Source organism: Aplidium turbinatum, chromosome 18, assembly GCF_918807975.1.
Source record: "Aplidium turbinatum chromosome 18, kaAplTurb1.1, whole genome shotgun sequence".
NCBI lineage: Eukaryota > Metazoa > Chordata > Ascidiacea > Aplousobranchia > Polyclinidae > Aplidium > Aplidium turbinatum.
In genome coordinates this window covers 10,620,226-10,647,014 of record NC_137489.1, presented here as the reverse complement: position 1 = coordinate 10,647,014, position 26,789 = coordinate 10,620,226, and the positions used below count along the sequence as shown (strand labels likewise).

At 36.6% G+C, this 26,789-nt stretch overlaps 1 protein-coding gene across 1 annotated transcript; it reads right to left on the bottom strand.

Annotated features, from left to right (window-relative positions):
* Positions 1-174: 174 nt before the first annotated feature.
* LOC145787614 (uncharacterized) lies at positions 175-26,789 on the bottom strand. Its single transcript, XM_082599385.1, has 50 exons — positions 26,681-26,789; positions 26,305-26,432; positions 25,739-25,879; positions 25,452-25,508; positions 25,102-25,209; positions 24,175-24,243; positions 23,015-23,098; positions 22,763-22,825; positions 21,979-22,035; positions 21,703-21,753; positions 20,945-21,031; positions 20,364-20,426; positions 20,087-20,143; positions 19,562-19,669; positions 18,831-18,923; positions 18,584-18,646; positions 17,859-17,915; positions 17,581-17,631; positions 16,539-16,625; positions 15,610-15,672; positions 15,335-15,391; positions 14,825-14,932; positions 13,602-13,694; positions 13,429-13,491; positions 13,082-13,138; positions 12,524-12,577; positions 12,070-12,156; positions 11,858-11,920; positions 11,426-11,482; positions 11,115-11,192; positions 10,794-10,871; positions 10,190-10,375; positions 9,593-9,667; positions 9,104-9,286; positions 8,715-8,789; positions 7,910-8,092; positions 7,272-7,346; positions 6,783-6,953; positions 6,425-6,499; positions 6,066-6,236; positions 5,584-5,658; positions 5,224-5,394; positions 3,918-3,992; positions 3,494-3,676; positions 3,101-3,175; positions 2,829-3,011; positions 2,105-2,254; positions 1,496-1,576; positions 938-1,048; positions 175-511 (listed from the first exon to the last, which is right to left on the bottom strand). The coding sequence occupies exons 1-50, from the start codon at positions 26,727-26,729 to the stop codon at positions 476-478; spliced, it is 4,665 nt and encodes a 1,554-aa protein (XP_082455511.1). The 5' UTR covers positions 26,730-26,789; the 3' UTR covers positions 175-475.

Sequence of the window (26,789 nt, the reverse complement as noted above, 5' to 3'; positions counted from 1 at the left end):
AGCGGGTTTTGTATTTAACTGTGCGGTGTGGCTTGCTTCATTTCGGAGAGCCTTGCACGCCGATAGAGCAAAGAAGCGAGATCAGCGATCAAATCGAACTTTGTGTCATTCGATAGTGTTGCTGACAGCCGCAACGCTTGTCAAGACGTCTTTGCAAAAAAACGACCGACAAAATATCTTCATGTATACTTTATTGATCAGCGCAACACTGTCACGTAAAGCAAAAGAACACAATTACAAAAATGAAGCATTTAATTGCAACTTGCTCAATATGATAAAAACAAAATATAAATCTCTGATGCGACAAGTCAGGAAAGTATAAGAAATTGAAGAAGAATCATTTAACAAACTTAAAATTGCACCACAATATAAAGAAACAATAGGCTATCTTAATCGTACGGCATAAAGAAGCTTTGATTAAAATTAAATAATATAAAATCACAGCAATCAAAACGTGATTTCTTCCTCGAAATCGTTAATTCCACACGTGAAGACGGCAGTGGTCTAAAGCCTAAAAAACAAACAGAAACGTTAATTATTCCATCAGTTTGACATCAGTGCATAAGCCATGACGAGGAAGCTAACGGTAGGTCTGTGTTTTTTTTTAATTGCAAATATCTGCCTTCAGGGCTATTACCACCAATCGGGTAGTGACAAGATAGATAGAGGCTGAATAACGAGGGGTATGAGAACCGACATTTCAAGTTTGCGAAAATTTATATGGCATTATATTTGAACAACTCCTATGATGTGAAGCAGTTATAATCCGCGGTCTAAAACTTGCGTGGTAGCCTACCTTGGTCATAAAATAATTTTAACCACTTATTGCATTCGTGAATCTAAATTTTGAAAAAGGACTTTTTCTTTGTTCCCTAAGTCCAACATGAAGCTTCGACAATGAAGCAAGCTTATAACGCGGAAGACTTGACAAACTCACATTGCATTCTCTCGCCGCCTGTTCATTCTTACACCAGTAAGTTGGCCCGTAAGTGCAACGATTGTGACCAATCAGAGAAGGCTTTCTGAAGCTGGCGCACAATTTCAAGTGCTGAAACAAAACAATAAAAAACATTGACCAAAGTTGCTGTTTCTGGGTTTGCATAAGTAGAATTACATCACGATTTTGCGAATATAAAAAAAAGCCCAGACTCTTGGAGTGTGCGCTTGACCATTTGAGCAATACATTTAAATGACTGCTCTTCGTTCAGTGGCACCGACTGGATGGAATAATTCACAAACAACACTTCAAAAAGCGGAAACTTGGCTCTTCCAATCTCGGTAACCGGCCCTGCGTCAGTGGTTCAAAGCCTCTACATTCTACAAGTATGCAAAACTGCCCGGATTAAGCTCTCAAAGAAGCTTTCTCAGTCCGAGAATAAATGATTCAATCAAAGGTAATTTGGTGCGAGCAATTTGAATTTTGGTATGGTCAGACGCAAAAGGTGCACCACTCGCCAACTGAAACAATGTGTGAGCGAACAGTTTCTAAACTCACCAAACAAATGTAGTCTGCATCAAGTGCGTTTTCCGCCAGGTCAAGAATATCAGGAGTGTATTGCTCGACGATATCATCACACTGCAATGACATAAAAGTAAGTGTTGAGCTTCTAACATGAAGCAACCAAATATCCTACCTGGTTAAACTGGATCATTCCAGTAGAACAAGCAGTGACGCAATAGCTGACATACAGTAGAAAAACGCTAACAAAAATGTTGATCACGTTGTAAGTTACACTATGTGCCAAAAAAAAAAACATTAGCAAATGAAACCCAAGATGAAGAAAAGATTTAAGGAATTGGAGTAGCCTAAATAAATGAATCGTTTTTTTTTGTAATTACTACACAATTAGTAATTACACAAAAGTGAATAGGTGCATGGGTGTTTTTGCAGGTAGAAAACACAGCAGGCTAGTCTGCATGCTAAAGTATTGTTGGCCTGCAAATCAAATATTTACTAAACTAAAGCATACTGCAAGGTTTTGGTGGTCTCCCAGACAACAAAATTCGTTATTTTACATCAATTTACAGACGTTGAATCAATGTAAAAATGGCGCATTTTGCTGTCTGGGGTGGTAATAAACTAGTAAAGAATGTCATCACTCACAGTCCCTTGGATTTCCGCTGGAAGTTTGACACAGAGAGTTTCTAAAGCTTTTTCAATTTCATCGCGAGTAGCATTGGCTGTTAGTTCTTGATCGAGGAAACTGATAGCTATTTTACACACGTCGCACAGAGTGCTGTCGGCTCTTGGTATCTGGAATAAAATGCCACTGAAACAAACGGCGTCGGCAGGAAACATCAAGTTATTTTAAGAAAAAGTTTACAACTAAAAAAAAGAAATAATTTCATGGAAGAACGTTGTTTACAAATTAAAGAAGCCTTATAATCAACAACCCGCACTTCTAACATCACAGCTGACTTAATTCGTTTTTGAAAGTGCAGTAGGCTGTCATTAAAAATCAGCACAAATATTTTGTGTGGAAAGATGTATATGGATCTTGTATTTTTCTAAGGAACAAAATTTTCCTTTTTGCGTTGTCTGCAGACGTTGCAAAAGTGTAAAAAGTAAGATTTTGTTATCTAGGTTGGGCCTGAACTCGAAAATCTATTCCAAGTCAAAAAGTTGAACCAATGGAAAATTCACGTGCAGGTCAATTCATGATGATGATGATGTCTACCTAATTCTTTCAAATAAGGAAGTCGATTGTCAAGCGAATACCAGCGGCACACAGTAGCTTCGTCTTCGCGTTCCTGACCACTGCTGCCCGTTATGTAGTCGACCAGCACTGAACCAAAACACTAAACAATAAACCGCTACGGTCCCATACTTGTGCCTTGGAGAGCTTTGACGAGCATAAGCCAATTGTAGAGCACAACGCTTCCGGCTTGACGTCATTTATAAGCGCTTCCACGATCCGAGCCCCGTACTTGTCGATCAATGCATCGCAATCGGACTTGTACTTTGCAGGAATCGCGTTACAAACTTCCGCAACGGCTTTGACGATAGCTGCCTAAAAAGAGACAAAATATATCACAGAAACAATGTAATAAGCTTTGAAGGTTAAAAATTTTTTTCTTAAACTAATTTCAACTTCCGTACCTCGGTCTTGTTTTCTTGCAAAAGGTGGTCAAGTTCTTGAGCAATGTCGACGCAAAGATCACAAGTTGTGGAAAGCTGTATTACACATAGAAACTCATCAACATGCGGCTAGTAAAATCTTTTCTTTTTACCTTGTTTCAACTTTACATGACGTCCAATAAACGTAAAATGAAATAATTTTGCTACCTGGATAAACGCAATTACGATTTTATGACGAGTTTAAATTCTCCCAGACAGCAAACCAATTGTTTTTTTACATTGATTCAACGTCTCTTGACGTTGAATCAATGTGAAAAAAACGGTTGATTTTCTGTAAGAAGCTCTTTAAACCTGAACTCAGTATAAAGTGAAACCTGGAACAGCAGCCGCACAACGCTAGTTATTAAAACGTACATTTGATGCGTTGGACTCGGTAGAGCACAAGCCAAGGGTAGAACAAATTTTTGAAGGGGAAACTTGTTGTAGGAGCAACTCGATGAGGACTGAACCATATTGCTGAAGAAAGTCGTTGCATTGTTCTTTCAAGTCGCCTGGTAAAATGGTGCAGACCTTCTCAACGGCAAGTACGATTTCTTGCTGAAAATAAGTAAAAAAAATATCGTGTGTCAGTTGAGCTGTGGTTCAAATGCAAGTTTTTCAATTGACGTCAAAAGCGTCATTCAAGACATAAGTTATCAGCAAGTTTGTTCAAAATTTCATTTTAGATGCAAATCAAATTAATCGTTGAAACAAACCAGCAAACAAAAACCTTTCTGATTACAGCAGATTGATTTAAATCTAATGTCAAAAAGACGGACTTTGTTGGCTGACAACTCACCTGTGTGCTATTCTGCTCCAGCAGGTTGTCTAGCTCCTTGGCCACGGCTTCACATATATCGCAACTGGTCGAGCTCTGTCGTTGAAAGCAAAATGATTTATTTACTACGTTGGTTGAGAAGTTTTGAAGTGATGAGGACACACGTACGTGTCGAAAACGTTTGAGTTTATTTTAATTATGTTATATTTTTGTGTGTACAAAAAGTATGTTAAACCCGCTAAGGTTACTCTGTTTTATTTTTCTATGGTTCAACAAAGCAAACTCTCTACCAAAGCTTTATTTTTACTTGCTTCTTATAAAAAGATGAGTTTCAAAACTGTTTAGTACAGAGAATTTTTTGACAGTACGAGTGTGTGCATTAGACAGGATGCGCAATCTTTCCACACAGCAAAATCCGTCATTTTTATAGAAAAATAATTGACGTTGAATCAATGTAATAATGACGGATTTTGCTGTTTGGGTTAATTACTGGAGAGCGATAATAATTATTTTAAGCTGCATAGGATTTACAAGTTTATAAAACAGATATTTAAATATCAACTGGCGTTTCGTCAACATCTGCATGGAATGGCAAAGAGATTGAGCTATGTCAAGGAAATGTAGTGTTGCAGTTTTAGCAGAGGGCCAATTTTTGCCATTATTACGGTTTCCTTACATTCGTTTCGGTGCCCTTCAGAGCTGAAGAGTGACCAACATTTGCTTCCTGGGCACAATTATTAAAAAGTACAGTGATGCACTCCCGGTGTATTGGAAGTTTGTATGCTGAATGACTGATGAATAACAAAATCTTATCGTTCCTTGTACTGGTAGTAGAACCATAATGGTGTACAACTGTACACAATGCACATGTCTATGCGGTGTCTTTGGCGCTCCATCCAGTATTTGAAAATGTCGCTACATGCGTGTACTGCTCCATTTTCGCTACTGGTTTTGGTGGCTGGGCAATCTTTGACCAAGTGATCGACGTCCTCAATGCTGAATTTGTAAACATGGCATCCAGGGCTGCTGAGAGTGTTTCACCTATTACTTCCTTCCTTAGAGTTCCTTTCACTGTACTTTCATGCACTGCGGTTCAACAAATAGTGCGAAGACCAAGTTCACGAACAAAGTCGTGGCAGTAGGATTCAGACGATAAGTTTACCGTAAGCCGATTCTAAACATTCACACAAAGGTGTAGGCATGCTTGCTGTCCCTGTGCACACAATTGCCAATTGACAGCATTCGCATGACAGTAACGGAAAATATATTTACTTTTGCTACCCTGAGTTCATTAAGCAGAGCGATTTAAATGAGCAAAGTTACTTACACGATAAGACGAGCAGAGACCAATAGCGGAGCAAATTTTATCAGGAGTGACTTTCTGCAGAAGTTGTTGAATGATCATTTTACCATACTGGTCGATCAGGTCATTACATTCTCCTCGGATGCTGCTTGGGAGGATGGAGCAGACTTGCTTAACGGCGGCAATGATCTCCTCCTGAAGAAAAAAGTTAAAGCAAAATCACTTGTGAACGTGAAACTTACAAACTAAAACTACTTTTGAACATAAAGCACGTCACTATAAATTGTACTCGACAGAAGCAAGTAAATTGTTTTCTACCAACAGAATCTCTATTGAATGAAAAGTGTTGTTTCTCTGTTTGATCACAATTCAACTTGAACTCACCTCAGTGCTATCCTGCTCCAGCAGGTTGTCTAGTTCCTTAGCCACGGCTTCACATACATCGCAAGTGGTCGAGCTCTGTAATGGAAAACAAAACTATCTGTTTACGACTTTACGACAACCGGTTGATAGGATGCGGCCACTTTATATATCGTGTCCATAAAAATAGTTGCAAGAAAACCATTCGTCACAATACGATTGCTATTTCGTCGTTCAGTGATCCACGACAGCAAAATTCGTCATTTTAACGTCTGCAGACGTTGAATCAATGTAATAATGACGGATTTTGTTGTTTGGGTTAATTACCGGAGAGCAATAATAATTATTAAAAGCTGCATAGAATTTACAAGTTTTTGAAACAGATATTTAAATATCATCTGGCGTTTCGTCAACGTCTGCATGGAATGGCAAAGAGACTGAGCTATGCCAAGGAAATCTACCTTAGTTCATTAAGCAGAGCGATTTAAATGAGCAAAGTTACTTACACGATAAGACGAGCAGAGACCAATAGCGGAGCAAATTTTGTCAGGAGAGACTTTCTGCAGAAGTTGTTGAATGATCATTTTACCATACTGGTCGATCAGGTCATTACATTCTCCTCGGATGCTGCTTGGGAGGATGGAGCAGACTTGCTTAACGGCGGCAACGATCTCCTCCTAAAGAAAAAGTTAAAGTAAAATCACTTATGAACGTGAAACTTACAAACTAAAACTACTTTTGAACATAAAGTACGTCACTATAAATCGTACTCGACTGAAGCAAGTAAAGTGTTTTCTACCAACAGAATCTCTATTGAATGAAAAGTGTTGTTTCTCTGTTTGATCACAATTCAACTTGAACTCACCTCAGTGCTATTCTGCTCCAGCAGGTTGTCCAGCTCCTTAGCCACGGCTTCACATATATCGCAAGTGGTCGAGCTCTGTAATGGAAAACAAAAATATCTGTTTACGAAGCCGGTAGATAAGATGCGACCACTTTATATCTCGTGTCCATAAAAATAATTACAAGAAAAGCATTAGTCCCAGTAACTATTTAATAACTATTTAAAAATGCATAGAATTTACAAGTTTTTAAAACAGATATTTAAATATCATCTGGCGCTTCGTCAACATCTGCATGGAATGGCAAAGAGACTGAGCTATGTCAAGGAAATCTACCTTAGTTCATTAAGCAGAGCGATTTAAATGAGCAAAGTTACTTACACGATAAGACGAGCAGAGACCAATAGCGGAGCAAATTTTGTCAGGAGTGACTTTCTGCAGAAGTTGTTGAATGATCATTTTACCATACTGATCGATCAGGTCATTACATTCTCCTCGGATGCTGCTTGGGAGGATGGAGCAGACTTGCTTAACGGCGGCAACGATCTCCTCCTGAAGAAAAAGTTAAAGTAAAATCACTTATGAACGTGAAACTTACAAACTAAAACAACTTTTTAAACCATAAACAGACATAACCCAGCAACAACACTACATTTAACATTATAAAAACAAAAAACAACAGAAACAATAAGCTAACGTTTTCGGCTAGTCATACAGCCCTTTTCAAGCCTATAAAACTACTTTTGAACACTAAGTATGTCACTATAAATCGTACTCGACAGAAGCAAGCAAAGTGTTTTCTACCAACAGAATCTCTATTGAATGAAAGGTGTTATTTCTCTGTTTGATCACAATTCAACTTGAACTCACCTCAGTGCTATCCTGCTCCAGCAGGTTGTCCAGCTCCTTAGCCACGGCTTCACATACGTCGCAAGTGGTCGAGCTCTGTAATGAAAAACAAAATTATCTGTTTACGACAACCGGTTGATAAGATGCGACCACTTTATATCTCGTGTCCATAAAAATAATTGTCAGAAAAGTATTCGTCACAATACGATTGCTATTTTGCCGTTCAGTGATCCAAGACAGCAAAATCCGTCATTTTAACGTCTGCAGACGTTGAATCAATGTAAAAATGACGAATTTTGTTGTCTGTGATGCTCGTCAATGTCACCACAAATTAGGATGTCATTCGGTGACAATCGTTTCCTTTTTCCATCTCACCAACTCAAAAAGCGATAAACTGGTTTCAAGCAAAATGAAAATTTTGCGGTCAGTGGATCAACATCGTTAACACTTGCACACCGCTTGAACAAAAAACTTAGTGGTTCTACTGCGGATAGGTGGCCGCCACAGGAGACTTGCTTCACCGTGCGCACGTTAACCGACTTTAGTTAAAAGTAAAGGTAAAATATTAATTAGTGTAAGCAGTCACATCAGGATGAGATGTTTCTTAGCATGGTGTTCACGATCTCAAACACAGAACAGTAACAAACAATCATACATACGCGTATGAAATCTTGATGTGTGGAACATAGTTTGATCGCGGAGCAGAGTTGATCAGGAGTTACAGCTTTGACCAACAGTTCAATGATGGCTGGACCATACTGATCCATTAAGTCTGTGCATTCCTGTTGTATACCGCTTGGAAGAAAACCACAGACCTTCTCAACAGCACTAATGATTTCTTTCTGAGTATAATGATTGAAAGCATTAGTTAAACTCAATAAATATATTGGTTGGAAGTATGTTTTCCCCATTGCTGCATATCCCGCTCAAGATACACGGATATTCACCACTGATGATCTCATACAAGGGTGAAACTCGAGTATGGCGTCGTCCATTTTCGTTCGATCGGGACCTTAACGATTTTACCAATCCCCATACCCCTTTAATTGTCAGTAAGTCACCATCGTATTGAAAATAACGCGATACAAAGTTTCCAGGCAAACTTCACAGTCAGACAGAATTGCTCCACTTCTGATGTCAAACTTGATAGCCGGGTAAGCTCCTTTATGCCAGAGAAGCTTTATATGAGGCTTTGCTTTCATGGCAATAAAACATGCGGAACGTACATATATTTATAACAGATTCGGCTCTGTATGCAGTACATCGTGGAAGACACTAGCCATCATCATCTTCAACAACAAACCAAATACTTAATACAAGTTTTGTACAATGGTAAGTTGGTTGAGCACAAGCAGATAAAATCACGAAGCGAAACAGCACTTTAACATATTTCAAAACTAAACTAAAAATGGCCATCTTCAACAGAACACTCAATAGCCTATACAGTGTTCAAGCAAATTTCACCTCCGTACTGTCACTATCCAATAGATTGTCCAGTTCTTCAGCAACAGCTTCGCATAAATCACACGTAGTTGAACTCTGCAGACGAAAGAAAAACAAATGTTCTAATAATGACAATAAAGTTAGCACTATCCCAGGCAGCAAAATCCATCATTTTTACATTGATTCAACGTCTGCGTCTGCAAACGTTGAATCAATGTAAAATGACGGACTTTGCTGCTTGGGATAGTGGTTGGCAGCAAAGATCTGTCTAAGCGAGAACATGAATGATTTCGAAAAGCCGAGAGTGAAAACTCAGCACGTATCGTCATTCGTCTAACTTTAACTTTATTGATTTCTTTTTGAACGTTGAGATAAACAAAGGAATCAGAAATAGAAGCTGGAATACTTACTTCGATGGGAAGGGAATAAGACGAGCAGAGACCAATAGCGGAACAAATTTTGTCAGGAGAGACTTTCTGCAGAAGTTGTTGAATGATCATTTTACCATACTGGTCGATCAGATCATTACATTCTCCTCGGATGCTGCTTGGGAGGATGGAGCAGACTTGCTTTACGGCGGCAATGATTTCCTCCTGAAGAAAAAGTTTAAATAAGTGAAATAATTTATTAACATAATACCTGTGAATCAAAACTATCCATGAGCATATTGCACCAAATGGAGCAAAAGTTCTACGCTGCTTGGATGATGAAACCAAAGACTCTGCTTTCCAACAGCTTTTCAGTGTAATCTACAGCCCAAAGGCTCAAAACAAGAAAGACATAAAATAGAAGTTACAAATTGTAAAAACTGAAATAAACCGCGTATTTTACTACTACCAGTATTTCTATTCGGTGTAAAGTGCTACTGTTGCTTTAACCACACTTCAACTTGAACTCACCTCAGTGCTATTCTGCTCCAGCAGGTTGTCTAGTTCCTTAGCCACGGCTTCACATACGTCGCAAGTGGTCGAGCTCTGAAAATTATTATTAATGCAGCACTTTGCTATGTGTCCAACTGTCCATTGTACCGCAAAAAAGTCATTTTTAAACTGCGCTGAAATATTGCGTCCAGTTTGGCAAGTTCAGAAAAGGAAGACAAAATCAAAATACCTAAGATGAGGAAAATAAACCTGTTCTCTGTACTTTTTATTTGGAGTAAATTTTATTCACGGCGTTAATGTTGATATATGGTGTCATCAAAATAACTATATTGTTGTTTAATCGTTTGCCTTCTCCTTCTTGCAATTTTGCAATAACAGCTTAAACAAAACGCATGTATTCAAAAAAAAAAAAAAAAGTAGACTTGCATTTAACAAGCTATTTCTTTACAAAACAATCTTTATTTCATTTATTTGCTTTTCGATTCGTTTATAACACATTTCAACCTCATAAACAATCGAAATCTATTTCAGGTTCGTCCAAAATGTGCGATGCTGATATAAACGTCATCAAAAAGCAATCACAATATTTTCGCAATGCCAGCAAATTTACTCAACCTCAATGGCAACCGTCGCCTTGGAAGAACAAAGACCCAATTTCACACAAATGTCGAGAGCCTTCACTTCATTGATCAGCAGATCAATCACGTCCGGACCGTACATTTCAATTAAGTCCATGCATTCAGTTCTGATGTCTTTTGGCACGATGGTGCATACTTTCTCCAAAGCTGCGTCGATTTCAGCCTGGAGAAAAAGCAGAATTATGTTGGATGTGGGTCGTGGGACGTTAATTCAACATAAATATGACGCTTTTTCATGTATCTACCGGATGTGTAACAGTCGCTGCGTAATTTAATGAACTTGCTGCAAAGTTTGGAGTTCTAACCAGGCCTATATTAATAGCACGATATCAAGCAAGGTTCATATCCGCTTGTTCATTGTGCTTTGAAAGTTGATAAAATATTGCACTTTGCCAGTCACAGACGCACTTCCCTGGGACGTGACCGCTACCCAACTACAAAATCAGCCGTATTTTACATTACGTCTGCGGACGTTGAATCAATGTAAAATATGGCTAATTTGCTGTCTTGGAGGCACAAACAACATCCATTGATATTACAATAAAAGGACGTGACTATATAGCAAAATTGGAATGGCTAACCTGGGTGCTGCTTTCCGCCATCAAGTTTTCAAGTTCTTGCACGACAACTTGGCAAACTGAACAACTCGTATCGTCATCCTGTAACAAGAACAAAGCAATCAACGCAACCAGAAAGCAAATAATGATGCATACACGTAAGCGTTTGTCGTGAACAATATCATTTGAAATACTACCGTTATTAAGATAGGGGAGCTCAAAAGACAGAGCCCCTAGACCCTTGGAGTGGTGAAGAAGGGTTCAAATAAAGAAGTAAGATACCATTACATTAACAAAGTATGCTATTTTTTTACTTTATGATAGGGTAACACATCAGTTGCTTACTGTCTGCTCAGGTACAACTGGGTGGTTGACATCTACACCGTCGCACATGTACATCGTGGAGCATATCGTATTCGCATCCTACATATACCAACAAATTTTGTCACTTTTGGACCGCTCTTAAAAGTTGAGAGGTCTGAAGGCATATAATTCTATAAAAAGAAATCGGGACCACAAAACGTTGCGAACCACTGACGTTAATTCTTAGTAAATTTTAGTAAGATTAATGTAATATAAAGTCATGTGTAGACATAGAAGTGTAGTGTGGCCGACTTAATCGCAGAGGGTTTAATTTTGCAAGCGGAAACACTTACATTCTCTGATATGAGATCCCAAATTTGAGGGAGAAAGTCCTTCACGACAGTGGTGCACTGAAAAAATAAAGAATCTTACATGTTTATATTAGCTAGCATTATTATTGCACTATATAGCAATTTGCAAAAATAAAAAGCATGCTGGAAGTACTAATAAGGACAAAATAACAAAACAAAATATAGGGAGTTCCTAAAGGTCACAGCTGATCAAGCGTGGTTAATAAATCTGTTGAAGAAACAGATTGCACGAAAACACTCTGTTAAACTGATTTAACGCAGCTAACAAACCATATACTTAAAAACCTGAAAGGCGGCAACATTTGTCATTATGTTGTGCAAATTATACGTATTAACATTGAAAATGACAACGGATGCATGGCGTATGCAAATAATGCAAGTCAGAGGATTGGGTTGTCTAAATAAAAACTGTACCAGTTTCTCATAAGTGGATCCCAATAGACTGCACTCCTGAGCGATCATAGAGTTCAGTTGATCCTGTTAGGAAAAAAACGTAGCACGTTGCATTACTCAGCACAATATGGATCACGCAAGACTGGAAATATTAATCAGCAAAGTTAGAAGAAAAAAATGTGAGTCTATGATTCTATATTTTGATCAGATCAATGAATTTCAACTTATCTTACAATGATGGACTTGTTGTTGGTGATGATGCTCTGCCAGTCTTCAGTGAAAGCTACACAATCGTTGCACAGATCGCCGCCTGTTGTTGGCTGCGAGATAATTTTAAATTCATAATACCTTAGCTAAACGTTAACAGAAATAACAGGGCACGTTCAACTGATGGGGAAGGCGATGCAAAATCTATCTTCTAACTGTAGTGCATGTGATTTACTGCATTTTCTGCTAGCCGTTGTTGGCATAGCTGGTCGTATAAGTTCAATGACTGTGTATAGTTAAACCTCTTTTTCGTAGTCAGTCATACAATTTTTTCCTTGTATGACAGCCCAATATAATTTTATCGGTACACCAACCTGCCGCAATGTTGCTTCACATGTTTTCGGTAGTGGAGGTAGATAAAAGTAGAAAGAATGAAAAAAATACCGAATCAAATGACATGAATCATAAAAATGTACTCACTCCTACTGGTGGGCCCTGGCACATCATGATAGTCGAACAAATCGTTCCTACATCCTAAAAAACAAATTTGATTTATGAGAATAAAATGTAAAAGAAAAGATATCTGTTTTCGCTATCAACGTTAATCTGTTCCAACACTGAAGTACAAGATATTCTACTCGCAGTTTGCACTGCGTCGTTTACAGTACATCAGCTTCTGCAAAATTACAGCCAGCAAATGTTGTCGTTGTTGCATTGTGTCAACGTCTTTTGACATTGTAACGACGTATGAGTGGACATTTTTGGGAGCCGAGATTGTATATTCTAGATACTTTGTCAACACAACGCTGACAGTCATTACGACATAAAAAAGTTCTTTAGACGCTAACCACCCCCAACGAAAGAATCTGTTTAACGTCTGCAGACGTTAATTCACTGCAAAAAGGCTGATTTTTATGTTTAAAATACTGTCAATAACTATCACTGTTTTCCCTGCGATACAAAGGAACTTTTTTAACAATCAGATAAAAAACCAGACACCACAAAGAAAGCTCAAATATTGCAACAGCAATAACTTACATTGTTTGAAATGGTATCTACAATGGCAGGCACGACTTCATCCACAGCTTTGGAACACTGAAATATAAAATTTAAGACAATCACCTTGCTAACAGTGCTCATAAACAACAATTCACTTTTGCCTGTTCTGTGCAGTCATTAAGCCAGAGGTTTGTTGCAAATATTATTTGACATCGTTTTGATAAAATTTGAAATCAAATGAAACCTTTTTCAACAATAAAAATCAGTGATTGAAATCGCAACGTTGAAAATCGCCTTCAATTAAACACAATTTAAAAAAAAAATAGGATGTGTAAAGGTACACAAAACTTGAAAAGGTTGATTCGTGAAATCAAAACACAACCCACCAATCCGGATAGATCCGGTCCAAGCTGGTAGCATTGTTGCTTCACCAAGTCAGTGATATCGTCCTAAAAATAAATAAAAAAGGTCTAAAATAGTCTAAAAACGGCTATTAGGCTATAGTCTAAACTAGGAAGGTGAAACAAAACATTTGGAAATACTCAATGCAGCGTCTCACAATGATAGACTTGTTGTTCTTGGCGACGCCTTGCAAGTCGGTTATGAAAGTTGCACAATCCTTACAATTGTCTCCACTCGTTGGCAACGACGCCTGAAACAATATAAAGAAAAACAATCAACAGTTTTCACGAAACAAAGTCGCTTTCAAACACCCATCACTCGCATATGGCCAAAAGGCAGAACAAAACTACACAAGGAAGACCGGGCTGCGAATTTTTTCCCACAAACTTTTTGTTTGTGGGGAAAATAGAGTTTGTATAAATACAGTGTGAATGCAACTTTTTCGTTGGCGTGTTTGGTTCAGTGATTCCATCTTGTGCCTAATGTTCGTGAGGACAACGGTTCGACGCCAATTGAAGTCAAATTTTTTTTTCTTTAAATTAATTTTTGTGGAGCACAAAAGCTTTACAATAAAAGTAGGGTTAGGGATAATTCGTAATCAATTCGGAAAATCTTACTTCTAAACTGACCAGAATCAATTTCTTTTCTCAACTTTTTTTAACTTGACTAGACTAAATGTGTCTCCAGGCTAATTATTTTTCAAGTTCAATAGTTAGATTTGGACCTGGAGAGCGAAAATTGGCTGCTGACTTTGAAAACCGCGCGAAAAAATGAATCGGTAAAAACAGTCACGCGCGTCTCGCGGAAACCAGAAATGGCTACACTTACAGAATTATGCAAATGAGACAAAAAGTTCGTGGAAAAAAAATTTCGCGACCAGGCTTGACGGGTTGACTCAATTTAGTGTGGATTTAAAAAGCTACTTGTGTTGCAATTTGAAATATACTTCATCACAGTTTCAAAGTAGCAATATTCATCGAAGAAGTTGCTACCTCAACTGTGCTATTTGTTAATAACATACATTAGTGGATTTCAATGAGACCAACATTTATGCATGTGGTAAAAAAATTATATCAGGTAGACAGGGATGAAGAAAACCATGTTTGGGTCAACCTTCAAAGATACCACAAGAATCTTGCTAGGATAATGTTGAACAACGGTAGCTTGCAAATAAACGCGTTTGGTGGATGTCGAACCAGCGTCCTTTTGAGTGTAGATCAGATGATGTCACCAATTGACCAGGTGATAAGCAGAACGCACCAAAATACAATTGATATTGCTGCCGTTGTTGATTGGACTTTTGGCATTTCGAAATCGTTATTTCTTGTTTCGTCTTGAAAGAAATTTAAACGTTACATCTTGGATCTTCACCAAACTTACAATTTCAGGTTGTGGAAGATCCCTTTGGTCTGATTCAACGACAGGGGACGTCTCGCTTGATTGAGCACCGTCGCACATGTACAAGGTGGAACATATCGTGTTTGCATCCTGTCAATGGGACTTCATCAGTTGGTAATGAAATCAAACACCAACCCAAACAGCAAACTAACCATTCTTTACATTGATTCAACATCTGCAGACGCTTTAAAACTGAACTTAACTGACACTAACTGTCTACCAATTTTGCAAAACGTTTATGCCGCATGACAAATTTAATGCCTGAAAACGGACAAAATTGTGATAAAAAGAAACAAATACATTTACATCGTTGCAGCATGTAACCGATGTTGAACAACGGAAAAATTACCAACATTCAAAAACTAGAAAGTGTGATGTTACTAAAATCTTTATAAGAAATGGCATTGAAATAATTTAGCAGTCGACAACGTAATAATCAATAAAAAATTTCATGACAATTTGCATCGAGGTATTTTCAAAATCCAAACTCACGTTTTCTGATATTAGATCCCAGATTTGAGGAAGTAAGTCTTTTACCAATGTCGTACACTAAACAAAAGTAAGGTTATTCCACAATTCAATCGCCTTTCTACACAATCAAGTCAAACATTACGATGGCATAAAGCAACTATTTTCTTAATATTGCTTTGCAAATTCGTTTCTTAATGAAAAAAATCTCTTCTATTTCAATGGTGAAACCAGCTGCATTTTATTGTCATACCGATCAAGATTCATAAAACAAATGTCAAATAGCGACAACGACATACCAGTTTCTCATAAGTCGATCCCAATAGACTGCACTCCTGAGCGATCATAGAGTTCAGTTGATCCTGAAAGCAAAACAGTGGGTAACGCGATGAAGGCAAACTGCAATCAAGTTACCGAGATGATTCTTGTTTTAAAAGCCAGTGGTTCTTAGCCTTTATTTAGTTGGTACCGATTTGAAATCATTAACCAGCTCTTGTACCTTCTGTTTATTCTGGTGGAAAAGTAATAATTACCGTAATCACCTACAATCCAGAATGAGGATAAAATCCCACCAGACAAGTTACAGCTTTGTGCGCCATTTTACAACTATCAGTATCTGTAATAAGTCGACATACACGCACCCTAAGCAACAGGTTTCAGTATAAAGCATCGTTTACATTAACCAAGGTCTCTTGCTGATAGAAAGCGACATGTTCTTACTTCTTAATCAGATCAATGAATTTCAACCTATCTTACAATGCAAAAAAGAATGAGGTAGGCAATATAACGTATATCTTAAAATATATTATCCATAACCACCTGGAGATGCGGCCTGATTTGTCACATTTTGCAGATTTTAATTACCGATTTAATGACATTTTCTGAATTTTTTACTTTTTGCTGTCTCTTTGTGATATAAAAGCTTTTTGTTGCCTTGGGGAAGCAGTAGCAAATAAGAAAAAGTAAGTTGAAAAACGCTCAATCAAACTGTTATTGAAAAAGTAACAGTCTGACTAAAATCTTCAAAATTAAATTGTCATTGTTTTTCAACATCTGATGATGTTGAAACCCATTGTGTCATCTGGAAAAAAAAACAGCAAAAAAGGCGTAAAAATAAAGGTTTTAGAAAAATTAATTTAAACAGTCGCCCAAAGTTGACAAATCTGGAAATTTCTGCAAAATGTGACAAATCAGACCGTATCTCAAGGTAGCCATGATATTATCTTACAATGATGGACTTGTTGTTGGTGATGATGCTCTGCCAGTCTTCAGTGAAAGCTACACAATCATTGCAGAGATCACCGCCAGTTGTTGGCTGTCACACAATGTTTGTTACTATATAGCTAGCTACTCAGTGTAGTGCATGCTATCAAAAGATAGTGCAGTTTTGAAAAAATCACATCTAGTTTGGTTATGCTTAGAAAATTATGTAACGTCTGGTAGTAAAAGAAGAAAATGTTCAAAATTTTAACGAAATACGTATCAATAAAAACATGTAGGTTATTACACAGAAAACCTCCCAGACCACTCAATCTTAATAAATTCAAGCTTTTTACATTGAGGTTTACATTGAGGAAATTTTTACATTGAGGAAAATCTACTTTCTATAGTTGACATCCTTTGATGACAATCACTGTATTAAAAAATTACAATGACCGATGAAACTGTGATTCTGGTGATGACATAAACAACATCACGCAGTGATAAGGTGACGTCATATTGCAGAACGGTGGGTAGATCGTCAGCTAGACTCCAGCAGCATTCCAACCTCTAACGAATCATTGGCAAGAAGAAGGTATTAGCGTTAAAAAACGTAGAACATACAATATAAAAACAACGGCAAATCACTACTCAGGCATTATGCAAGGTGTAGGTGGACAGAGAATATAGATATACGAAGTTTGTGGGTTTTCTGTATATGCCCACAACTGTATCAAGCATGGAATCGGGACAAAAATAACTCAAAAGTCATATGCTGTTTTTAACCTTAGACAGTATCGACAACTCCAGAATAATAAGGAGTTTAGAATTAAAGAAATTTTATACTCTCTCTATGTGCGTTTGATTACAGAAATTTAATGTTACATGTGAGGTGTTGCGCATCTGTCGACCAAATGAAATCAACCTTTTATAGTGAAAAATAAAGTCTGTGCATTGGGCTACTCAAATCCATACACGTCATTGGCAAATTTATAACACTCAACGGATTTCACGCAACTAAAGCGATGTTAATAGAAAAGAATATGTTCAGCCAATTATGGGCTACTCACCCCTGTTGGAGACTGGCACATCATGATTGTAGAACAAATTGTGCCAACATCCTGAAATTCATTAGTTTCAAATAAACATGTAAACTGTTTTATCACAGACGACCATCTTCAATCTTGATTGTATCATACACGAGTTTTTTATACTGCAACATTTTAGTTTTTCACCACAGAAACTTGAAATATAAATCAGATTTAACATAATTCCACTGTTTGCAGCAAAATACTTCAGTTAATTACGAAACATTTTTTATTTATTTTAACATGAAGTTGATACGTACATTGCTTGAAATCGCATCTACGATGACAGGTATCACTTGATCTATAGCTTTCGAGCACTTGAAAATATAAAAATGGTGATGGTTATCCAACATGATCAAGTTAATAAACTACAAGAGCAGAATAAGTTTAATATAAAAGCTTGAGTTAAAGACAATTTTTTTTTTTAATTTTTAATTGTTATTTAAACAAAAATAATAACACTGTGCAAACTGTCATCTAAAAGCAACATAGGCTACATGTTAAAACTGAGTTGCTGGTTAGTTTGCAGCTCAGTCAATTACGACGCTGGTAATCCGAAGGATTACTTTACTAGCAAAACAAGTAAACGCAGTTGTGTCAGGTGGCCCTTAGCAGCTTGGACATTCATGGATAATCGCAAGGCCACTCTTTCCAAGCATGCCGTGGCATTATCACTAGACATAGAAGCATTTCCGATAAATATTAAATAGCATTGGTACCAAGAAGGACAGATATGGTCTGATTGAGAATGATTACCGAAATAGTAATAAGTTAATATTTTGTAGCCGGTCAAATGTTGACGGCCTGCGATAACTACCGGTATGTCACTCAGAAGGCAAACACAGGGGAACGCGCTTGCAATACACGTGCTATCAAAACACCATGAATGCTTTTCGGGTAACGCATTTTTTCAAATATACAAAATTAATACAAAAGGTTGGAGTAAAATGTAAAGAATTATTTATGAAATCAAAACATAACCCACCAATCCGGATAGATCCGGTCCAAGCTGGTAGCATTGTTGCTTTGCCAAGTCAGTGATATCGTCCTAAAAATAAAAAATTACATGAAATTTGTGTGAGGTTGGCTCATAGATGAAGCAGGCAACATATTTGTGAAACGTAAAAGCTATATCTACAGGTCACGGATAAAATACAGTGGCGGAAATTGGCTATAGTCTAAACTGGGAAGGTGAAACAAATTATTTGGAAATACTCAACGTAGCGTCTCACAATGATAGACTTGTTGTTCTTGGCGACGCCCTGCAAGTCGGTTATGAAAGTTGCGCAATCCTTACAATTGTCTCCACTCGTTGGCAACGACGCCTGAAACAATATAAAGAAAAACAATCAACAGTTTTCATGAAACAAAGTCACTTTCAAACATCCAATCACACGCATACGGCCAAAAGGCAGAACAAAACTACACAAGGAACGAAGTGCTTGATGGGTTGACTCAATTTAGTGTGGATTCAAAAAGCTACTTGTGTTGCAATTTGAAATATACTTCATCACAGTTTCAAAGTTGCAATATTCTTCGAAGAAGTTGATACCTCAACGTAGCAAGCACCATCAGCGATGCTTGCTAAGTTTGTTACGAACATACATCTGTGGATTTCAATGAGGCCAACGTTCATGCAAGTGGTAAAAAATTATATCAGGTCGACAGGGATGAAGAAAATCATTTTTGGGTCAACCTTCAAAGATACCACAAGAATCTTGCTAGGATAATGTTGAACAATGGTAGCTTGCAAATAAACGCGTTTGGTGGATGTCGAACCGGCGTTCTTTCGAGTGTCGGTCAGATGACGTCACCAATCGATTACCCAGAATACAAAACGCAGCAAAATACAATTGATATTGCTGCCGTTGTTGATTGGACTAATTATATTTGGAAACTGTTATTTCTTGTTTCGTCTTGAAAGAAATTTAAACGTTATATCTTGGATCTTCACCAAACTTACAATTTCAGGTTGTGGAAGATCCCTTAGGTCTGATTCAACGACAGGGGACGTCTCGCTTGATTGAGCACCGTCGCACATGTACAAGGTGGAACATATCGTGTTTGCATCCTGTCAATGGGACTTCATCAGTTTATAATGAGAATAAACACCAACGCAGGCAACAAATTAACGTTTGCAGACGTTGAATCAATGTAAAAAATGGGTAAGTTGCTGTCTACGGTTACTTTTTTTTTGTATCCTGCATCTCAGTGAGATACTTGTTTGACGTTTTTGAAACTCATAGTTTTAAAGGCAAGCGCATTTTACGCTCCAATATTTCTAGGATCTTAACTAACGCAAACTGTTTACCAATATACCAAGTATTTATGTCGCATTGCAACATTCACATGCTATGAAGGGCAATGTTACTACAGTAACACTTTTTAAAGTGGTAATCAATTAAAATATCATGAAAATTTGCATCGAGGCAGTTTAAGTCTCATTTCTTCCACGGGGACTGGAATGAAGCTCAAAATGCAAACTCACGTTTTCTGATATTAGATCCCAGATTTGAGGAAGTAAGTCTTTCACCAATGTCGTACACTAAACAAAAGTAAGATTACTCCAGAGTTTAATCGCTTTTTCTACATAATCAAGACAAACATAGCAATGGCATGAAGCAACTATTTTCTCAATAATGCTTTGCAAATTCGTTGTTTAATGAAGAAAATTTCATCTATTTCAATGGGGAAGTCAGCTGCATTTTATAGTCATACCGATCAAGATTCATGAAACAAATGCTCAAATTGCGACAACGACATACCAGTTTCTCATAAGTCGATCCCAATAGACTGCACTCTTGAGCAATCATAGAGTTTAGTTGATCCTGTTGACAATAATTGTAAATCAATTAAAAAAATAATATTTAAATCAGTGAATCACGCGATAAAGGACAATTAAGTTACCGAGATGGTTCTAGTTTAAGGTCAGTGGTTCTTAACGATATACAGTAGATCGCTATGTTCCCAACCTTCTTCTTGTTGGTACTATTTTGAAACAACTAACCAGCTCTCGTACTTCCTTTTTATAACAGAGAAAAAGTAACAATTAACCTACAATCTAGATTCTAGAATGAGGATAAAATCTCACTAGACAAGTTACAGCTTCGTATACCATTTTATAACTACCGGTATCTCCAATGAGTCAACATACACGCAACCTAAGCCACATGTTTCACACTTTTCAATAGTGCAGCCACTCCTGGTTGAGAGCAGTTGTTCTGGACATTAAATGCAGCAAATAAAAATATTACAAACACAAAGAATCGTTTACATTAACGAAGGTCTCTTGCTGAAAGAAAGCGACACATTCTTGATCAGATCAATGAATTTCAACTTATCATACAATGATGGACTTGTTGTTGGTGATGATGCTCTGCCAGTCTTCAGTGAAGGCTACACAATCGTTGCACAGATCGCCGCCAGTTGTTGGCTGCGAGATAATGTTTGTTACTATACAGCTAGCTATCAAGTGTGGTGCATGCTATCAAAAGATAGTAAAGTTTTGCAAAAATGACGACACCTAGATCTAGTTTGATTTGCTCGGGAAACTTTGTAACGTCTTCTAATTGAAGAAGGAAAAAAGTGTTTAAAAATTTTAATGAATTAAGTGTAAATGAAAACATGTAGGTTATTTCGCCTACAAGGTTATTTCGCTCCCAGACCACTTCATTTTCACAAATTCAAGCTTTTTACATTGAGGTTAAGGAAAGTCTACTTCCTATAGTTGACAACCTTTGATAACAATTAATTTGATAACACCATTTTAAACCTACGACAGTATCGACAACTCTAGAGTAATCAAGAGTTAAGGATTAGAGAAATTTTATCATATACGCGTGCTTGATTACAGAACTAAATCCAATGTCACACTTGAAGTATTGCGCATCTGTCGACCAAATATTCAGCTCCCAAATACTGAAACCGACTCAGCACTTTGGGGTTAGTGCGAAAACGAAATCAACCTTTTATGGTAAAAACTAAAATCTGTGCATTGGGCCAATCAAATCCATGCACGTCATTAGCAAATTTAAAACACTCAACGGATTTACGCAACCAAAGCGATGCTAATAGAAGAGAATATGTTCAGCCACTTATACTCACCCCTGTTGGAGACTGGCACATCATGATTGTAGAACAAACTGTGCCAACATCCTGAAATTCATTTGTTTCAAATGAGTGTATCAACTGTTTTATCACAGGCCACAATGTTGGTTGTATCATTCACAAGTTTTTCACACTGCAACATTTTTGTTTTCACGGTAACTCGAAAACATTATATTAACATAATCCCACTGTTTTAAGCAAAATACTTATTTTAACTACAAACAATTTTTTTTGCACATGAAGTTTATCAAGAATTCATAAGTTTATACTTACATTACTTGAAATCGCATCTACGATGACAGGTATCACTTGATCTATAGCTTTTGAGCACTTGAAAATACAAAAATGGCGATGGTTATTGGTTATTAAACATTATCAAGTTAATTAACAAAGAGCAAAATAACACTATTGTAGAAGCATGATTATAAGACAGTTTTTATTTGATAGTTATCATGTTATTTGTTTATTTTGTTAAAAATTGTTTGGTCTATTTGTTATTTAAACAAAAATAGTAACATTGTGCAAACTGGTCTCACGTGGGAAGATACCCTCACAGTGATCAAAAAGCAACATTCATCTTAAAACTGAGTTGCTGGTTAGATTGCAGAAATCAATTACAACGCTGGTCATCCGAAAGATAATTATTCTCTTATCAAAAGAATATAACATGTTTTTGTCAGGTGACCTTTAGTAGATTGGACATTCATGAATAATCACAAGGCCACTCTTTTCAAGCATGCCGTGGCATTATCACTAGACATAGAAGCATTTCCGATAAATATTAAATAGCATTGGTACCAAGAAGGACAGATATGGTCTGGTTGAGAATGATTACCGAAATAGTAATAAGTTAATATTTTGTGGCCGGTCAAATGTTGACGGCCTGCGATAACTACCGGTATGTCACTCAGAAGGCAAACACAGGGGAACGCGCTTGCAATGCACGTGATATCAAAACACCATGAATGCTTTTCGGGTAACGCATTTTTCAAACATACAAAATTAATACAAAAGCATGGAGTTAAATATAAAGAAGTATTTATGAAACCCAACTCACCAATCCGGATAGATCCGGTCCAAGCTGGTAGCATTGTTGTTTTGCCAAATCAGTGATATCGTCCTAAAAATATAACCTACATCAAATTTGTGTGAGGTTGGCTCATAGAGGAAGCAGGCAACATATGATATTTGTGAAACGTAAAAGCTATATTTGAAGTTCCACGGAGGAAATACGGTGGCAGAATTAGGCTGTAGTCTAAACCGGAATGGTGAAACAAAATATTTGGAAATATTCAACGCAGCGTCTCACAATGATAGACTTGTTGTTCTTGGCGACGCCCTGCAAGTCGGTTATGAAAGTTGCACAATCCTTGCAATTGTCTCCACTCGTTGCCTGAAACAAATAAAAAAAACATTCCAACAGAAAAGCAAGAAAGGGTTGCCAACCCCACTCGGAATGCTTCCCGAACTGCAGACGTTGAATCAATGTAAAAATGACTGGTTGCTGTCTGGGTCATTTGTGTAGGATTTTCTCAAATTTACACTTTTTGCCATGCATTATTAGCTGGTTTGAAAGTTTAAAGTTTTGAGAAGAAAATTAAGTTACCAAACTGCAGCCACTCTCTGTTACACATTGAAAAATGTTCACTTGATGAAATAGATTACATATTATTAATATTTAATTCGCACATGAATTGTTGTTTAAAACAATATTTATTGTCTGTTGAGGACACCATCTTCCAGTAACTCATCGATCATAATTACAATGTAACCACTCTTATGCAATGATGCCTAGATATGCAAGCTTGCAACATGCTATCTAACCACATTAAAACGTGATGTTTTGGTAAACACGAGTTTGAAGGTTAATATTTAAATTGCGATGCAATATAACTTATTTAAGAAGGCCTTTACAGTTTTAATTAAAACTTGTTGACTTAAGTCTTTACTGGTCATATGATATTCGGTGGTATGTTTGCTTGGAATAAGTGGACGTAACTTGATTGCAAACACTCCAAGATTGCACCGATTTTGATGCACTTAAAACAAATATAAGAGCCTTTGCACAAAGAGACCCAAACAAAAATTGAATTCCCATCGCTTCTGAGTCTATATGTAGAATGACAAGCAATACTTTTTATCAAACTTTCGGCCTTCGTTTTAAACTCTGCCCTAGTTTTAATTTCAAACAAAAATTTTAAACTACCCCTTTGTTGAAAAGGTATAAGATATCAAATGGTGCAAGCTTTAGACAAAATTATAAAACAATGCGATATTTTCTAGTCTTTTACACTTTTTAATGATTTAGCATAATTGTAGCTGCAGCACGTCACTATATTTTCCATGCAAGCTATTGCACATGTAAAATTCTTTAAACTGTGCGGTATGCAGCTAGAAGTCCTTCAAACTATCTCCTTTCGGAACTTGGACTGAAGATAATAAAACACAAATTATCTGAAAGTAACTTACTTCTACAACAGGTTTCTCGTCCATAAGCAATACAATGGCACGAGGGTACTGATTCTTGTCAAGGGAATCCTAAATATTTAATACAAATACCTTTGTATTAACTTGATGACTTGAATTCGGTATGGTTTAACTATCAGAGACATACACTTTTGGTAATACCTTTTCTGTTACATGAAGATAAAGAGCAAGTCTCCGAGGAACTATTATGCTATGGAAAAAGTGACATTGACAGTAAAGAAGTTTCAATAATTAGTATAATACCTTGGAAATGGTTATTGATGTAGGGTAGGTACAAAATTAAAAATTTTGAAACTATTCATAATGATGAAGTGCTTTGACTAGTCATTGTTTACTGCCAGGGGAGTAGTCGGGGGATTTCAAATAAAATTTTACACTTTGTTACAGGATCATCTGACAAGGTTTTATTGTTGATTTTGAATGAAAGTACTCAGATTGTGTAATTTTTTTTTTTTTTCTAGGGGAGGCCCTTCACACCCCCCTATGGGTACTTGTTCATTTTGTCTTTATTTCTGACAATCACAACGAAAAAAAAATATGCCAAACATAGCAGAGGTCTAGAAAAAAGGTACAAGCGACAAAACACCTATGGTGACTCGTTGTCTGGTTCATTCACATGTGCATTGTGCAAAAATACTTATTTGCCTCCCCCAAAAAAATTTTTGTGCTGGCTATACCCCTGTCTACTGCATAAAATGTAATGCATTAAATCACAGTTCAATAAAAATACGTTCATTAAAAATCGATGAAATATACAACATTACTTATTACGAAATATTACAAACTGGAGGCAGGGTGTGAAGGCGATTGCAGCATTTTGAAGTGAATCCGGCCACCCTCGGTAATGGGGACATCACCGCATTAAAACTGGACTACTACTACTACAGAAATGCAGTATTTTAGGGTTACCTTCAACAACCCAGGCAACTGCTCAACCAAAGTATTGACAGGATGATTGTCATGGAAACTTGAAGAGCACAGCCCCAATGCGCCACAGATCAAATCACTATTTTCAGCCTGAAAATAATAAACCATAATTAAATCTGCTAGGGTAACATATAATAAGAACTTTTTAAAGGAACCATAAGAATTAATGTTTTTTAATGAACAGTTTTTGTCAAATATATTATTATTGGTACTGCTAAAACAAGTTAATTTGCTATAAAAAGTTACATTGATATGTTGTAATAGCAAAGCACAACTTTAAATAGCTGACAACTTAAAAGACTTACAAAATAATTAAGTCTACACATACATACCAACATAATTATCTCATCATAAAGAATCTCAAAATCTTCCGAAATAACTTGTTTGCACTGTAAAATATTAATAACTTTTTTGCATTATCATAAAAATTAAAATTCAACCACAAATATGATAATTTTTTTGCAAAATTAAAAAAACGTTGCAAAATTTTTTTCTCACAAAATAGATTTATCTTAACACTATTTTTCAAAAAAAAAAAATTACTTGTAAAGAAGTTGTTTTGAGGTAAAGCAAGTTTGAGTTGAAAAAGATTGAAGCAGAAAAAAAAACAAGCAATTACTTTTGTGCTAAGTTCTGGGATTGGCACATCGCTGCATAGTTTCATCAACTCTTTCTCAATCATTTGGTTTGTGGTATTAGCCTTCAAGTATTTGGACAGAATGTCCACAGCATCCTTGCACAATACGCATACTTCATCATTCTAAAAGCAGAAAATATTATATATCATATAATAAAAACTTAATTACTATTGGTAACATTAAAAAGTATCACATAGAAAATTGCCTTGGTAATTCCACAGTCACATGCAGTATGTTGTAACATTTACAAGCGCTTGATAAATTTTATTAGAGTCTGTGATAAAAGATACGAAATCATTGAAAAGATCAGCACATTTTGTTCTTAGGATTGTTACAAGCTTGAAAGCTGGAGAACTTTAAAGCTACACACCTGTGACTTCACATATACTGTAACTGGCATTAGTCAGTAAAGGCTATATTATACAGTCCAAGTTGTACAACTATTTGACTTTGCTAATGAAGTTAGACATGGCATGCTTGACAATTGACATGGCTAGTGGAAAAAAGAGAAAAGGGTTATTCACTAAAAATTAATTAAAACACATACCTGCATTGTTGTTGCCCATAATGTTTTCTTACACTCATTTATTTTTCCACATTGCTTAGCAGCACTAAGGTTCTCACACCAAAATGAAGGACCTTCAGAACAACGATCACCCAGGAAGTTACCAGAAGCTGCAAAGAAAACTAATGAAAAGCTGTGATTTATAAACACAAAATACAAATTAAAACACTTTTGTAAACAAAAAATAATTTATATAGACTAAATTTGGTAATTATGACAAGCTCATCTAAAATAAAGTTGTTTTTTATTCATCACTAAGTCTATTAACCTATGCATAGCACTCATCAGCCCATATAATAAACCTGCAACTTTGCACAATTCTGTCATTTCACTTTCACCAAAATAGTAAGCTACTTACCTGCAAGTAATAGGAAAGACAAGACTAAGCCTTGATACAACAGCTTCATGGTCTAGCATTGATTGTAGCAATGAGTAAATATGCTCCTAAATAAGACCTTAGAAAATAT